General features: G+C 46.8%; 4 protein-coding genes across 4 annotated transcripts; 2 read left to right on the forward strand and 2 right to left on the reverse strand.

The window, feature by feature from the left end:
• Positions 1–5736: 5736 nt before the first annotated feature.
• Positions 5737–6831, reverse strand: AWJ20_1876 (uncharacterized protein; the record flags this gene model as incomplete). Its single annotated transcript, XM_018878788.1, has 1 exon — positions 5737–6831. One exon carries the CDS (start codon positions 6829–6831, stop codon positions 5737–5739), a length of 1095 nt encoding a protein of 364 aa, XP_018736056.1.
• Positions 6832–9188: 2357 nt separating this feature from the next.
• On the forward strand, positions 9189–10322 carry AWJ20_1877 (uncharacterized protein; the record flags this gene model as incomplete). The annotated part of the gene is made up of 1 exon (XM_018878789.1): positions 9189–10322. The coding sequence occupies one exon, from the start codon at positions 9189–9191 to the stop codon at positions 10320–10322; it is 1134 nt and encodes a 377-aa protein (XP_018736057.1).
• A 515-nt stretch (positions 10323–10837) lies between these two features.
• Positions 10838–11383, reverse strand: AWJ20_1878 (uncharacterized protein; the record flags this gene model as incomplete). The annotated part of the gene is made up of 1 exon (XM_018878790.1): positions 10838–11383. One exon carries the CDS (start codon positions 11381–11383, stop codon positions 10838–10840), a length of 546 nt encoding a protein of 181 aa, XP_018736058.1.
• A 2932-nt stretch (positions 11384–14315) lies between these two features.
• Positions 14316–16007, forward strand: DSF2 (Dsf2p; the record flags this gene model as incomplete). The annotated part of the gene is made up of 1 exon (XM_018878791.1): positions 14316–16007. One exon carries the CDS (start codon positions 14316–14318, stop codon positions 16005–16007), a length of 1692 nt encoding a protein of 563 aa, XP_018736059.1.
• Positions 16008–16738: the final 731 nt, after the last annotated feature.

Below are 16738 nucleotides of genomic sequence, written 5' to 3' on the forward strand. Positions count from 1 at the left end.
GTAAAAAGAAAAAAACTGGCATTATGTTCTCGCTTAAGTTCGAGGAAACCTTCAACATATAAATTGTCTTAAATATCCCGTTAATTTAATTTCCTCGTTTTTCTTCAATCCAACGGACCAGTTTTGTGTTGGTACGTCTGTTCCTGTTCAGTATTTGTCAATTCTATTTTTTTACTTCTCTTCCCTATCAAGCCTGGAACTTTATCTTATATACCCTGAATATTTTTAATATTGCGAGCAATGGTTGCCGCCAAATATACCCTTGGTTTAGCTGTGATTGCCTCTGCTACTGCTAGCCCGTGGCAAGGCTGGTGGAATGGAGGTGAGTCTCCCTGTCCTGATGATAAAACTACATCCATCAAGCACACTACCGTTCCGGTTATCACCAAGAAGACAGAAACTCCCTGTGACGATGATACAACATCAATTCGCAGGACCACTTCCGGTGTTATCAAGCATCCAAGCCTGACTTCCTCAATTATTACACCCTCTAGTGTCGTAACCCAGCAGACCGTTCATGTTAGTTCTTTGCCGCACACTACCTCACCCGAGGAGCCATGTGATGAAACTACCACCAAGTCCGTTCATACTACTAGTATCAAGCATACTACCTCACCCGAGGAACCTTGTGACGAGACTACCACTACCAAGCCTGCTCATACTACTAGTATCAAGCATACTACCTCACCCGAGGAACCTTGTGACGAGACTACCACTACCAAGCCTGCTCATACTACTAGTATCAAGCATACTACCTCACCCGAGGAACCTTGTGACGAGACTACCACTACCAAGCCTGCTCATACTACTAGTATCAAGCATACTACCTCACCCGAGGAGCCATGCGACGAGACTACCACTACCAAGCCTGCTCATACTACTAGTATCAAGCATACTACCTCACCCGAAGAACCTTGTGATGAAACTACCACCAAGCCCACTCATACTACTAGTATCAAGCATACTACCTCACCCGAGGAACCTTGTGACGAGACTACCACTACCAAGCGTGGTCACACTACTAGCTCCCACATTCAGGAAATTTCTCTTGCAAGTTCTTCTGCACCTTACTCAGCGAAAGGTTCCTCCAGTCTCAATACTATCGTACATCATACATCATCACATGAGATTATTATAACTAGGACTGATTCTCTGCCTTGTCCAGAAGACTCAACCAAAGTATCTTCGGCTCCAAAATCTACATTTGTTCCTTCTAGCAATAATGTTGAGAGTTCTCCTGCATCGTCGATCGCGCATTCAAGCGCTTCTTTAGTCAGTGTTCATTCAGGAGCTTCTTCTGGAACCCCCTGGAGTGCTCATACCGCTACCCCACCTGTTTCTTCCGGATCTCATTCGGGCGTTAGACCATCAAGCGCGGGTTCAGCGGGCCCTCACTCCAGCGGTGCATCTCCTTACAGCCCACCCGCAGCTTCTTCCGGTCCTCACAGCTCACCGGCTGCTTCTTCTGGTTCTCAATCCAGTGCCGGCCCTTCAAGCTTGCCAGCTTCTTCTTGGGGTCCACTCTCCAGCGCTGCTTTAAGCTCACCTACTGCCTCGTCTGGCTTTCACTACAGTGGCTCTTCTTCAAATGCCCACCCAAGCTCTCCTGCCACATCTTCGGGTCCTCAACCGAGTCCCTCTCATTCGAGTTCTTTCTTAGCTAGCAGCGCTGGGCCATCCTCGTCAACTCCTGAGATTATCATCACTGTGACAGACTCTTTACCTTGTCCTGAGGACTCTACCAGTTCCAGTACCCACTATTCTACATCTGTGGTTCTCTCGGGTTCTCATTCTCATAGCGCTTCGAACAGCGCCGGTCCTTCGAGTTCTCCAGCTGCTTCTTCAGGCCCTCACTCCAGTGCTAGTCCTCAAATCTCTCCAGCTTCTTCTTGGGGTCCGTACTCCAGTGCCGGTCCTTCCAGCTCTCCCGCTACTTCTTCGGGTCCTCACTCCAGTGCTGGTCGTTCCAGCTCTCCCGCTGCCTCTTCCGGCCCTCACTCCAGTGCTGGTCCTTCGAGCTCGCCGGCTGCTTCATCCGGTCCTCACTCCAGTGCTAGTCCTCACAGCTCTCCAGCCGCTTCTTCAGGTCCTCACTCCAGTGCTGGTCGTTCCAGCTCTCCCGCTGCCTCTTCCGGCCCTCACTCCAGTGCTGGTACTCAAAGCTCGCCGGCTGCTTCCTCAGGTCCTCACTCCAGTGCTAGTCCTCACAGCTCTCCCGCTGCTTCTTCAGGTCCTCACTCCAGTGCTGGTCGTTCCAGCTCTCCCGCTGCCTCTTCCGGCCCTCACTCCAGTGCTGGTACTCAAAGCTCTCCAGCTTCTTCTTGGGGTCCACACTCCAGTTCTGGTCTTTTAAGCTCACCTGCTGCTTCTTCCGGTCCTCGCTCTAGTGCTGGTCCTTCCAGCGCTCACCCAAGCTCTCCTGCAACGTTTTTGGGTCCTCAATCGAGCTCTCCTTTCGCTAACAGTGTTGGACAATCTTCATCAACTCCTCAGATTATTGTCACAGTGACAGATTCTTTGCCATGTCCTGAGGACTCGACCAGTTCTAGTACCCACTATGTTACATCTGCGGTAAGCTCAGGATCTCATTCTAATGCTGCTCCTTCCAGTACTCACTCTGCTGGCTCCACACTTGGTTCTTCGGCACCTCACTCCAATGCTGGCCCTTCAAGTTCTCCAGCTGCTTCTTCTGGCCCTCACTCTAGTGCTGGTCCTTCCAGCTCTCCAGTTGCTTCTTCTGCCCCTCACTCTAGTGCTGGTCCTTCCGGCTCTCCAGTTACTTCTTCCGGCCCTCACTCCAGTGCCGGTATTTCAAGTTCTCCAGCTGCTTCTTCTGCCCCTTACTCTAGTGCTGGTCCTTCCAGCTCTCCAGTTGCTTCTTCCGGCCCTCACTCCAGTGCCGGAATTTCAAGTTCTCCAGATGCTTCTTCTGCTCCACAGTCAAGTGCCGGTCCTTCGAGTACTCCAGCTTCTTCTTGGGGTTCACACTACAGCGCCCGTCATTCCAGCTCTCCAGCTTCTTCTTCCGGCCCTCACTCCAGTGAAGCTCCTCTAAGATCTCCAACTTCTTCGGGTCTTCACTCTAGTGTTGGTCCCTCCAGCTCTCCGGTTGCTTCTTCTGGTCCACACTCCAGTGCCGGTCCTTCGACTTCTATAGCCGTTTCTTCCGGCCCTCATTCCAATTCTGGTCCTCAGAGCTCTCCAGCTTCTTCTGGTCCTCACTCTAGTGCTGGACCTTCCAGTTCACCAGCTGCTTCTTTCGGCCCTCACTCCAGTGCTGGTCGTTCCAGCTCTCCCGCTGCCTCTTCCGGCCCTCACTCCAGTGCTGGTACTCAAAGCTCGCCGGCTGCTTCCTCAGGTCCTCACTCCAGTGCTAGTCCTCACAGCTCTCCCGCTGCTTCTTCAGGTCCTCACTCCAGTGCTGGTCGTTCCAGCTCTCCCGCTGCCTCTTCCGGCCCTCACTCCAGTGCTGGTACTCAAAGCTCTCCAGCTTCTTCTTGGGGTCCGCACTCTAGTGCCGGTCCTTCGAGTGCTACACCTGCTAGTATGTCAGTTGTTTCATCAGAGACCCACTCTAGCTCTACGCAGTCGACTCCTGAAGTTATTGTTACTGTTACAGACTCTCTCCCATGCCCAGAAGAGTCCACAGTGAGCAAGTCTTCAGCTCATTTCAGTACGGCCACTACTAGTGCTGATATCACATCGAGTGTACCAGTTCACCCGGAGTCTGTCAAGTCAGACTCAACAAGTACTGCAACTCCTAGTACTAGTACCTCCGGCTCTTCAGTTGCTTCTAGTGGTTCTCAATCTAGCGCTCTCCCATCGAGCCCTCCAGCTGCTTCTACTGGTCCTCAATCTAGTGCTGCTCCTTCCAGTGCTCACCCATCGAGATCCCCTGGTGGTTCTACTGGTTCTCAATATAGTGCTCACCCATCGAGCTCCCCCGCTGCTTCCACTGGTCCTCAATCTAGCGGGGTTGTAACATATTCGATCACATCCAGTGTTCTTGTTCACCCGGTGTCATCTGTCTCTAGCCAGGCACTTAGTAGCTCAGGACTCTCCAGCTTCCCACCGTTCGGTAATACTACTACATCAAAATCTCAAGTTTCGTCGAATGGTGTTTCTACTATTGGTTCTACAACGACGTTTCCAGCTTCAAGTATTGTTGCATCCAGCTCTCTTGCTTCGCTCGCTTCGAGTAATGTTGCACCCAGCTCTCTCGCTTCTCCTGCTTCAAGTGCTGCCACATCCAGTTCTCTTGCTTCACTCGCTTCGAGTAGTGTTTCATCGAACTCTATCGCTTCGTCTGTTTCAAGTGTTATTACATCTAGCTCGCTTGCTTCGGTCGCTTCTAGTACTGCTAAATCAAGCTCGCTCGCTTCAAGTGTTGTTACATTCAACTCACTTGCTTCGCTCACTTCGAGTGTTGCTTCATCCAGCTCTATTATCCCTCAATCCAGTGGAACATCATCATCTAGCCAACTTTCTGCAAGTGTATCGGGTCCTTCACTTTCTTCGAGTCTAGCATCACCAGTAAAATCATCCTCTGGAGGTCAATCTACCATCAGCCAGGTCAGCTCTACTACCGTCGTAGATACTGCTTCGACCATGACAGCAACTGAATCAGGTAGTCCGACTTGTGAACGTGACGGAACTTGTGAGGAGACAGCAAGTGTTACTACTGGTGAGACACGTGTCCACACAACAGCTGCAGCAGTTAGCTCATTGTCTGTTGAGTCTCCATCCATTACGGCCTATCAAACCTCCACTGTGACTTACACCTCAGAGGGTACTGTGTATGTTACAACCACTATCTGTCCTTTGACTGAGAGCACCCCAACACCTGTATCATCCGGAGGAAAAACTGCGGCAATTGCGACCAGCGCGCCAAGTCAACCCCCCGCACAACCAACTATCTTCCAGACTTCCACAATTACCTACACATCAGAAGGTACTGTTTATGTAACCACAACAGTATGCCCATTATTCGAGGTTTCTACTACACCTTCTCCAGGGTCTACATCTGAAGTGCCTGACTTGACGACTATCTTTGTTACCTCACAAGGTACGGTATATGTCACAGTTTCACCAGCAAAAGAAACACTTTTACCTACGCCAAGCGAGTCGATGCTGATTGGCACGACTGGTTCTTCTATCTCTCCTGTGATAGTTACACCTGAAGCAACGAAGTCTCCCGGCGATAAGGAACATAACGAGGTCATTGCTACATCTGCTGCTCATGTGAGCTCAGAGGCACCTGAACCGTCAAGCCCATCTGCCTCTAAGGTTGAGACTTCGCCTGTCGCTGGGGGTTATTCTAGCCCATCTGATGTGTCGCCTGGATCCTCAGTGTCTCCAATCGAGGAAAATTCTTCGGGTTCTGAAACAGTCTCTCCTAGTCCTTTGGGACCTGTCTCGGCGAGCGCACCCACAGACGTTTCCACAGTGGGCAATTATTCATCATCTAGCACATCTGAAGTTGCTGAAAGTAACGGAGCCTTCAAGAGTGGCCCATCGCTGTATCCAATTGCTGGTGTTGCAGCAGTTGCCATGCTGTTAATCTAAAATCAATCCTGTGTTCTCATAGAACGGGCTTTTCTTCCTTTATTTGAAATAACTATTTCAAACTATCTAAACTGATATAGAATTTGTCTTAATAATAAATATTATATTTAATTTAAACACCCAACCCAAGATGGTTATTGCTTCAATACGAATGGGGATATCCAAAGCTTCTCATTCGTCAAACAGTTGAACAAGTCTTTTCCCGACTTCATAGCTTACCTCGGTACCATCTCGAGCTATTTTGACCGGCTTTCCTTCATTACAAGAGTTGAAGAGGTGACTTGTTCTTTCAAAAGGCAAGATCTTACCCAACGGCGAAAGGAGCCGGACCCTAAAGGGAAGCGTCCAATTACTGCCGGAATAACCTCCGTAGGCTTGTTGGTTATTATCTGTTGCTTCCCAAAAGAGACATCCCCTGGAAGAGTCATCAACAATTCTACCAGCGGGTAATGGAATTCGAGGATCTGGTTGGGTCTCAATGGTATTAGGATGAGATACGGGGCCCCAAGAAGGATCTGAAATCGAACCTAAGGCCAAATTGGAGTTGTGATTATGTGGAATCTCACTTTCCATTCTTGCATAGCCAAAAAAGCTTCTTGCTCTGTTTGCAGAGAAAAATATATATACATTGTCACAACACCTGAAGGCGTTGTTAAATGCCTCTTCGTTATGTGACTGAGTCGACCAAATCCCTAGACGCAATGAAGCTCGCAAATCTTCCTCTGTCAGGCTCTTACAAATGAAAAACCTGTCTTTCGGTTGACCTAGTTTAGTCTCAAGTACATGCCTTTGTGATATTTGGTCTAATTGAGATGCGTTGATAGAGGACGGTTCCAAAGACGAGGTGATACGGTGTATTTCATCTGGAGAATCTTTGATTTTGACAAGTAAGGTGTTACCTCTCAATTTTCCACCCCTTTTTTTGAAAACGGAGTTTCCTTCTTCTGCAGCTTTTGATGTTTTATAATTGACAAAAGCGCATTTTGTTTTTCCAATCAGAAATACACTCAAGATATCATTCGTTCCAAAAAGCTTACAAAGCTCCATGAGTTGGGTATTATATGGCAAATTTCCCACCCATAGGGCATGTCCCGATTGCCATGGCTTTTTGGGTGGTCCTCTAGGGAGTAAAATTTCACTTGATTTTGAACTTGAAGAAGGTTGGGAGGAGCTCTGAAATGCAATGTAGGGATACCGTAGGTAGTAATGATCATATGAGTAGGTAGGATACTGGTTCACTTGACTCACGGATCCGTATTGGTTCATTGTGGGAAAGTAGTAAGGCCAGTGGTAGTAACACGGGGAAGATAGTACTTGAGCCTGCTGAACTCGTGAGTGTTGAACCGAGTAAAAGGGCGGAATCCGAGGGTGATTGGTAAAGACTTGCGGGACCCCACTGCCCTGTATGTTTAGAACATCTTGGCCAGTGCAAGAAAATGATTGATTCTGCCCAGAAGTGCTGAAAGAATGATTATTAGAAGAGTAAATAGAATCATCGTAATGTTCGATCGAGGGGTCGTCTACCGGAAAACTTAAAGCATTTACTTGATTCTCTTGTACAATGCTATTTGGTGGCCCATGCAAATTAATGTTTGAAGAGACAGTCTGAGAAGATGCGATTCCAGCAGATTCTCTTTCACCAGAAGGACTGTCATTATGCATTTTGTTAGGCCTACTGTTACAATAGAGATACAAATTACCTACGGTCCTAAGAACAAAACAAGTGATCATGCAGCTTGTTATCGACAACCATCCTCTAGAGGTGTCAATGACAGTAGATGAAGATATTTAGTGGGATTCTTGAAATAGGAGATAGTTTCCATTCAGCAGCTAATACTGATGCAGAGAGAAAAATAACTATAAAACAATACAATAAAAAAGAGCAGTTTTGGCGGATAAGGAGCTATTGACAACGTTTAAGCTTTTGTGTCTATGAATGGAGGGTATTTTTAATGAACATATACTCACTTAGGGCATAAAATAATAAAATAGAAGACAAAATATTAAACAAGGATCCTGAAAGCTTCTACTTAACTAACTTGTATCGTCTACTGTTCTGTTTAGGTGAGGTAAAAAAAAAAAATACCAACACCCTATTAAAATTAATTCCAAAAGATATAAGAAAATCACAGGCAAACTTGAAAACTATTGTATAAGACTGATGAATTGCTCATGAAAAGAGAACAGGAGTGACATTGGTCAACTCTAATTGGAAGATGGGCGATTATTCTCGGGTCGTTCCATCAATCTCCCTTTACCTCGAGTCAAAGAAAAAAACAATATCAGTCAGGCAGAATAACAAAGCAAGTAATATTGAAATGAAAGGGAGCTTTCGCAGATAATTGGTCTTGATTTGGCAGTGAAAAAACTGACATTATTTGACTTTGTTCTGTCGATCATCTCTCGTTCAAACATTCTTGTTTCATCCATGTCCGTGAAATATACAAATTTATCTATAAAAAGAAAGTCGCCTAAGTTTACTAATCGCTTTTTTACTTCTGACTCTGTTCAAGAGCCGTTAACGAATCAATATAATATGTTTGCTGTGAACAAAGTTCATCGCCAGCCACAACCTGAAACAATCTCAATTAAATCTTAAGCACAAGGCGGACAAGTCTGCAAGAAAATGGTGTGTAGTACATATTCACAAGGTTTCGTATGGTTTTAGCACCGGGTCTATTCCCATTTACAGATTTGGTGGATATTTACAGGGATACAGCTCTGCAAAGGATCTGATAAGTATCTCAAATAGAAGAACACTGTTGTTTTAATCAATTCTAATTGATTTCTTATTATTAACATTAACCTAACTACTTGTGGGACGTCCTATTGACAACTACACTGCAGTAAGTTGCTGATATCCGTGAGACGCCCTGCAGACGAGTTCACATTAACGTTGCATCCCACCGCTTATAATGGGCGGCGTACAGACTACTATCCCAGTGGACATAACAAACCTGTGCAGAGCTAGATAGCAAAGTGAGTGTATATAAGTCGAGATAAAGTGGCGGCAGATAAGCGATAGTAAGCCTAAGACGCGTTAGTGCGCGCTCTAAGGCATGATACTTAGCTATAGATGGTGTGGTGCACTTCAGGCATCAGACTTCGTATCGAGAAAGATTCCTGATAGTCAGATGACCTTGTGGTCTTTTAACGACTGAATTCATTAGTTTTAAGAGAATATAACGGAATTATAGAAAACAAATATTGGCGCTGGTTGTATCGCTATCTCCTGCCAGCTTAATGTAGATAATAGTGTATACGGTTGGGTTTGCCTCATATAAAAAGGCGCAAGGCGGTGCGGCGTTAGATCCGAAAATTATCGCCCTAATGTATTTACCGATATCGATAATAGACAATTTAATTTCAGCAATAACTCTCAAAATAATTTCGGTGGATACAAAATATAGAATCCCAAAAAAATTTTTTTTTGTTGAGATCCATCTTTAGTTAAAGGTAAAAGTCTTGGTCATGTGCGTTTTGTCGAGCTGAAAATTTATTTTCCGGATCAAGCTAGAGTATAACCTGGCAAAGTCAATCATTTCAAATATCCCCACTAAAGGGGAAGAATATAAACAGATAATCGAGATAGAGTATTCCTCACGGGGTTTTAGAGAAAAAACATGTCACAGGAGTTGTCGCCGTCCTCGGGATCATTGCCACTTGGAAACCTCGAACCTATAATCAGTCATGGTCCAGCGATAGGCAGTGGTGGAGGACTTAGCGGTGGCGGCGGGGGGTACGGACCGTCAAAGCCTGGGAAACAAGACCGAACTGAAGCGAAAAAGCATGATTCATCTACAAATAGAGAGCATGAGATGAAGTTATCACCCATGTTTAATGTTCTAATAGCAGGTGGAGTGGGTGGTGCTTTTGGCGACAGCAGCATGTATCCACTGGATACAGTCAAGACTCGACAACAAGGTTCGCCTAATACTATAAAGTATAGAACAATGTGGACAGCATCAAAGACGATTTTGAAAGAAGAAGGCATATTTAGAGGAATCTATCGAGGATACTTACCTGCGTTATTGGGATCGTTTCCTTCGACAATGGCATTTTTTGGAGCATATGAGACCACCAAACGGAAACTGATTCTGGATTACGAGGTTCCAGATACTTTAGCACACTTGACAGCAGGGTTTCTAGGTGATTTGGCCAGCTCGTTTATTTATGTGCCGAGTGAGGTTCTCAAAACTAGATTACAATTACAGGGTAGATACAATAACCCGTACTTCAATAGTGGGTATAATTACCGGGGTATGACAGACGCAGTTCGAACTATCGTCCGAACTGAGGGTCCAGGGGCCATGTTTTACGGATTTAAAGCCACCCTAGTTCGAGACTTACCCTTCTCGGCCCTTCAACTTGCATTTTACGAAAAATTCCATCAGGCTGCGCAGCGACTTGCCGGTCATGGCAATGACATGGGAATTGGTCTAGAGTTAGCCACTGGAGCTCTAGCAGGAGGTTTGGCTGGCATGATCACTACACCTTTAGATGTGGTCAAGACCCGGATTCAGACCCAGACTCCTGAGACCGCGGCCAGAGCTGGTGAAACTATAGCTAACTCGACGTGGTCGGGACTCAAAACAATATATAAGAACGAGGGAATCGCCCGCTCATTCAGCGGCGTGGGACCCCGAATTGTGTGGACATCGATCCAAAGCAGTGTCATGCTTCTGGTGTACCAATATACACTCAAGTTTCTTGACGACCGCCAGACTGCCTCGGACAGGCAAACCGTTCTGGCCTAATGATAATGTACATAGATTAATAGCATTCTGTATTATAGAGATTGTCTCTGTTTTTGGCAGATTGCCTTCGGCGGCTGTAGCGCTGCCCCAGACCCTGTGGCTCCTGTCGCTTCGCCCCAGTCGGTACCAGGGGGGTCGGGGTAGCTCTGCTTCGCAGGGCACAACAGGGTCTGAGGCAGCACCCAGCCGCCAGATGCAGTCTCCCTGTCCCGTGTGTTCAGGATTCGGTAAGTGTCAAGTGCTAGGGAGGAAGAGTACTGGGAACGAGGCTGCTCCAGACCCCGTGGCTCCTCTCGCTTCGCTCGAGTCGGTACTAGGGGGTCCGGATAGCTCTGCGAAACAGAGCACAACGGGGTCTGGGCCAGTGCCTCAGCCGCCGGAGGCAGCCTCCCTGTCCTGTGTGTTCAGGATTCGGTAAGTGTCAAATGCTAGGGAGGAAGAGTAATGGGGACGAGTCAATAAGTATACAGTTTAGGCCTGCTAAATAAATATAGATATTTGTTGGGGGAGGATCGCTACTTCTTACGACCAAAAAGACCTCTCTTTTTCTTCTTCTTTTCAGTTGTATCGGCTGCAAGTGGACGTGTGTAGATACTAGTCTCGGGCTTCGAGCTTCCGTCGCCGAAGTTGATGACGTTACCAGAACTTGAGGGAGCGGCATAGGGATTTGTGTCGAATCTGGGCATGGTAGAGAAATCTCTGCGGGTGGACCAGCCAAGGCGAGCAGTTTCCATTTCGTCACGAAGTCTTTCATCTCCAGTACAAGCATATTCGAAAGAACGAATCGTGTCTAAGGGTCTTTCATTACGCGGTCTAGAAGGGTTGGATCTATCTGGGTCGTGGATAGTGTTTCCAAAAATATCTCTGAATGCTCCTTCTGGTGACATACGCACCGTGTTGGGGTCGTTGGTAGAAACTTCAAAAGGCTGTTCAGAGTGAATCGCTGTCAAAATGGGGTCGTGAATGTCCTGGTTCGACAGTTTCTTGGAATGAACCATGGTCTTACCACCAGCCACAATAGGTTGGTCTTCCTGGCGTGAGGATCTTCTGAAAATGGCCATTATGAATAATTAATTAATAAAAACGACTGTGAATTGGTTTGCCAAAAAACAACAATAAATAAACCAGATTTTTTTACTCTTGCTGTTTCTTAGTTCGTTCTAGTTATCGTTCCTTGTGAGCCTTTAACCAGCTTGTAGCTATTCTTGCTGACTGGGATTCTATGAGCTTCAACTTTCTAAACAGATAAACAGATTGTCGTCGCGTAAAAATCTTTTAAAGAAAACGTCGCTTTTAGTCTGTTATGTTCGTGAGGACCAGTTGTGTTGGTGAGAATGTAATAGAGTTGACGCGAGCGAGGTAGCACAGCACAGATAAAAAATTCGGATCTGATCTTGGCCAAAGATGTGGAGTAATGACAAAAGCAAGTGCGAAAATCTAATTATTAAGTTTTAGCCTTAGCTTTCAGATAAAGAAAACAAAAACGAAAGTCAAATGATAAAATATTCAAAAGCGTTCTTTTTTTTTTTGAAATAATCACACAAACTAGTCAAAAATATAAAAAGACAGAAACAAAATTACGCTGCCACAGGTGTGCTAATTAAAAACGGACTACCGTACCTTTATAGTAAGTGTAGCTTTTTTAATAAACTGATGCGTTTGCAGTTGGTTGCAGCAGCATTCAGCGGGAAAGTAGTTGCGGAGTGGTATGGTACGTGCAGTGACTCGACCAGATTGAGCCCATCGGCCTGCTTTTCGTGCTAGTAGCCCGTGCCAATGTGCGTGTTCCCACTGTAAGTACGTTGCCCAGCGGGACCGATTGTCGTCCAAGTGGCTGTCTATGGTGCGTCGTTACATTTTTTCTGCGGTTCATTTTTCAGCCACGTCGGTCGACATGCACCTGCCTGCATGGGGAGTCGAGGACATGTAACTCGGGCCAGTCACTGACCGCACCTTCCTATTCTCTGTCCGGGGATGCCCGTCGAAATTAAAGCCGTGAAAATACCGCCCCAGCCTCACTCCAACTGCCATTAACCCTACTTACTTTTCAAACCTAATCTTCCTAACCGGAAGTATGGCAGTTGCGGAAGAGTAACCGACAGGTCGAAGCAGTGAGCTGGCGGTTGTAGCTCGTCGCACATCACTCATCGCTGATGTCCACAAATCGCGTAACTGACGTCAGAGACTGGCGACAGCGGCACATACATTGCGGTCACTCTGAATATCACCCAGTATGATTATTCACTAATCAGATATAGCGGTTCACATATTCAGATATTCAGGTGCCCACATGGGCCGTCCATTCCTGGTTCCGAATCTCACCAGACATCCCTAACCCGGTTTCAAATCTGATCAGATCTGTCCCGAGGTCGACAGCTAAAACCCCGCAAACCGAAGCAGTCCATTCCATCAAAAACCGACCCTGTTCCCTCACCCCACCACCACCCTCGAGACGTAACGAGCGAAGCGAGCAAACGGGGTCTGGGGCAGCGCCCCAGCCGCCGGAGGCAGCCAGGAAAGCGGGGATGTGCCTCCGGCGGCTGGGGCGCTGCCCCAGACCCCGTTTGCTCGCTTCGCTCGTTACGTCTCGAGGGTGGTGGTGGGGCGAGCCAACCCGGGCCCTCCGGTGTCGGGGTCCAGCCCGCAGCGGGCTGTGCACTTTAGGAGGGCTTGGCTCGCGTGCATATGCACGATAGCTCGGTGCTGTTAGAGGGGGATTGGCTGTCCATCGGACGGTCGTTGGGCTAACTGTGAAGGGGAACTCCCGTTGCAGCACCCTCGCCTCTTTCTTATCAGCAAAATACGAGATGCGTTTGGACTGAGCTAGTTCGCGGTTATACGAGGGAGACTCGTGACTCAGGCAAATCGTCGTGGTCTTCGCTACGTCAGAAGTCTGGACTCACTACTGTGTACGGTGCAACGTGTTAGCTTGTGCCGACCCTCTGATACTCAAAAGTAAATATCACAATGCTGGTAGAGAGTGGACAAGATGAGCGGAGATACAGACCGTGAGAGAGTGTGTGACTCAGGTTGGGATAAATGGTAGAGTGATGGAGAAGTCGTCTCTTATCAGGGGTTCTGGTCAAGTGTAATAACGTTCTTCTCATCATTCATGCTTCTGTTAGCTGAGTAGGTATGGAACCGTTTTTTGTCAAAGATCCTGCCATCTCGTGTGTGCAATGTCTAGTTCTAGTCCTAGCTCTGCTTCTAATGCTTCTGGGTCTAGTATCAGCTGGTAACAGCTAGCGTTGAACTGATTAGCAGCACTGCTCATCTCATTAAGGAATAATATTGGCAACAGATTTACCTAGAGATGGCCTGTTTCACTCTGCTGAGGGCGTTTACCCCACCTAACAGTTATACGAGATCGGGCGAGCGTGGTGACATCAACAACGCCCACCAGACACACCTCCCGCATTGACCACCAGTTTCATCTCCGTGCTGAGCCCACTTTTGAAGTTAGTAAGAAACCGTTGCCTGGCGGGCGTGCTTCGACCCCTGGCAGACAGGCGTTCAATGCAAGTGGCACAGCCTGCTCTGTCGATATACTCACTTTTACTGGTCTCGGAAAAATATGCGACTGGTGATAGAAATGGCTCATCTCGGATTTTGAAGCGAGCAGGGCGATACCTGCGATCGCTTAACGGCTTCTACATTGTTCATTTTGATGCACAGAACCACAAAGTGCATGGTGCGTCATGCAGGGACCATTCGGTGCAGTAGTAGTTCCCTGGTAATGTAGATTCGACCAACTCCCAGAAACTGGATAGGTTTGAGTAGTTTGGAAATGAATTTGAGACGAATCAGTTTAGGACACAATCTCGTGTTATTAAACTCTATGATTATTTTTAGAAACGAAGCTGGAATTTATTTTGTCCAAGACGCGTATCAGGTTTGGGTATGTCAGCCCCAGTACATATTTGATATTTCCACCAGCATATAGCTAAATCACCATCGTTTACAGGACCCTATTTTTGGAAAACTTTTGACACGATGGATTTATCTTGGTCTAGCCATCAAACTGACCCTGGCAGGGTATCCGCCAGGAGTAAAGGATATGAATTAAAAAAAACGACGGAGCTTGGCGTACAGGGGAACACTGCCTCAGATGTCGACACAGCCCCTTATTACGAAGGCTCGCATTTAAACCGTCATGGCCAATCTAAAACTAACAATGACACAATTAGAATCGTGGATAATCCAATGGAATCAGAGAATACTAGGTTGTCTTTACAACCGTTTCATGGATCAGAAGATGTTGGAAAGATAGGGGGTGCAGGGTCTGATTCTGGTCGTGCCGATCCAACTACCCCTAGGTCACCTATTCATTCGCAACAGAACTATCAAAAGTGTACGGTAAATTATGACTATTCACGTCATTTAACAGCAAATCCAAGTAGTAATCCAAATATAACCAGTGAGGGTGATTATAGCTACAGGCATTCTAGGTCGGCCTCACGTTCTCCTCAGCGAAGGCCTATCGGTTCCAGTAAACCAAGCTCTGGTTCAACAAGTCCGGCTAGACCAGATGGGTATATCCCATATTCCTTAAACCGTGACTATAATTCGGAGTCTTCAGTCTTGATGGTCAATGGAGACCCCTACCACAGTTCTAGGTCGGACCGTGACCGACTGGTAGGACAAATGTCGCAACTTGAGGTCGATACAACTTCAAGATCTAATTCAAGGCCAACAGTACCACCAATTATAACACAGACAGATATGTCGCTATCCAGTTCGCCGCCCAAGTTGCTGTCCCCATATCCCCTATCTCGACCATATCAACTGTCACCTGCTACAAGTCCTGTTACATCCAATATATCCTCTCCCGTCCAGTCACCGCTTCTTGAAACGTCTCCTAATTCCAAGCCTTCCATATCGCCAGGATCCACTGGACACTTATCACCGCGACCAGTGACTCCAGACAATACTAAGGAGTCAAAACGGAGGTCACTATTGAGAGCTATTTCGCCATTGAGGAGACACCATCATAAATCGGAAGAAAACAAACATGGTAGCGATGCAGACAGTTATGATCTAGAAAGTAACGAGCAAGAATGGGAAGAGAAAGCCAATGAGCTGGCTCTTTCCAGCAGCTCGCTCCCGAGAGAAAGATTTGATTTTGAAAAACCCCTTGCCAATACGAACTACAATAGCAAGAATAGTAGGGAAAATGAGTTAAAATTACAAAAAGCTATAAATATACATGAACAAGGGCGAGTAGAGGAGTCGTGCAAACTATTTGAGGCACTGGCAAGGACTCAACAAGAAGGAGGCCCAGGAATGCCGTTAGCGCAGTTACTGTATGGATTATCATTGAGACATGGTTGGGGATGTGGTGTGGATGAACAGCTTGGATTCAAGTACCTGCGAATGGCGGCATCGGCAAGTGCCGAACTCAACCAAACAAACAATACGGCATCAACTAAAGCAGAGCTTGTACTGGCAATATTTGAATTAGGAAATAGTTTCAGAAACGGGTGGGGGTGCGAAAAAGACGATAGCTCAGCTAAAACGTACTATGAAACGGCAGCTAGGCTCGGAGACCCCGATGCCATGATGGAAGTGGCACAATGTTACCTTGATGGTATTGGAACCAAGAAAAACAAGCACCTGGCAGCGAAATACTACCGAATGGCAGAGAAACATGGAAGAAGTGAGGTGGGCAATTCTTGGATCTGGTAAGTTGCCAAAAAAAATCAACCATTTGAGCCATGACTGAGTCAAAACACGGGGACTTGAAGGTACAGAAGACTAACTGGTTTTAGGAAATCAAAATATGATTAAATATGATTGACGCGGTACAATGCCTAAACTGATTTAATTTTGACAGATAAGATAGGGGGGTGTTATGCAAACAGACCCTCGAAAATATCCACTGTTGTTACATAAAGATAATATTGACAATCTGTTACGTTACATTTCCATACGTTACCGAACATAAAGCAAACAATGCCATTTGGTTTCCGTTCATACTACATGTCATGACCAGTTTATGAAGTTGGTTTTGTGTAAAACAAACCGGGGAGAAAGTGGTGGATAATTGATAACTATAACTCTAGACCAAATAGCGATGGGCAGTGCGGTGGCTGGAGCCGAGCCACAGGCCGTGGATACGCGGGTCCAGGAATCCCCCCGGTCGGCCGACGTCATCGACTCGAGCGGAGCGAGAGGAGCCACGGGGTCTGGGGCAGAGCCCCAGCAGTCCGGGGATAGTTCCCGACGGCCTGGCCCTAACCGGAGGGATATTTTCCCGAAGAGGAACGTACCGAGAACCCGCGGTTGAGAGATATTCTTTGTTTTTACGTCAAGACGCTTGTCCAAGAGAGTAACGCAACAAACAGGGGGGAGGGGGATGGCCATAACAGCTATTACCAGCGAGCGATGCGGAAATATGCTCCGCCCACATTCATGTA

This window comes from Sugiyamaella lignohabitans, chromosome A (genome assembly GCF_001640025.1).
Source record: "Sugiyamaella lignohabitans strain CBS 10342 chromosome A, complete sequence".
Classification (NCBI taxonomy): Eukaryota; Fungi; Ascomycota; class Dipodascomycetes; order Dipodascales; family Trichomonascaceae; genus Sugiyamaella; species Sugiyamaella lignohabitans.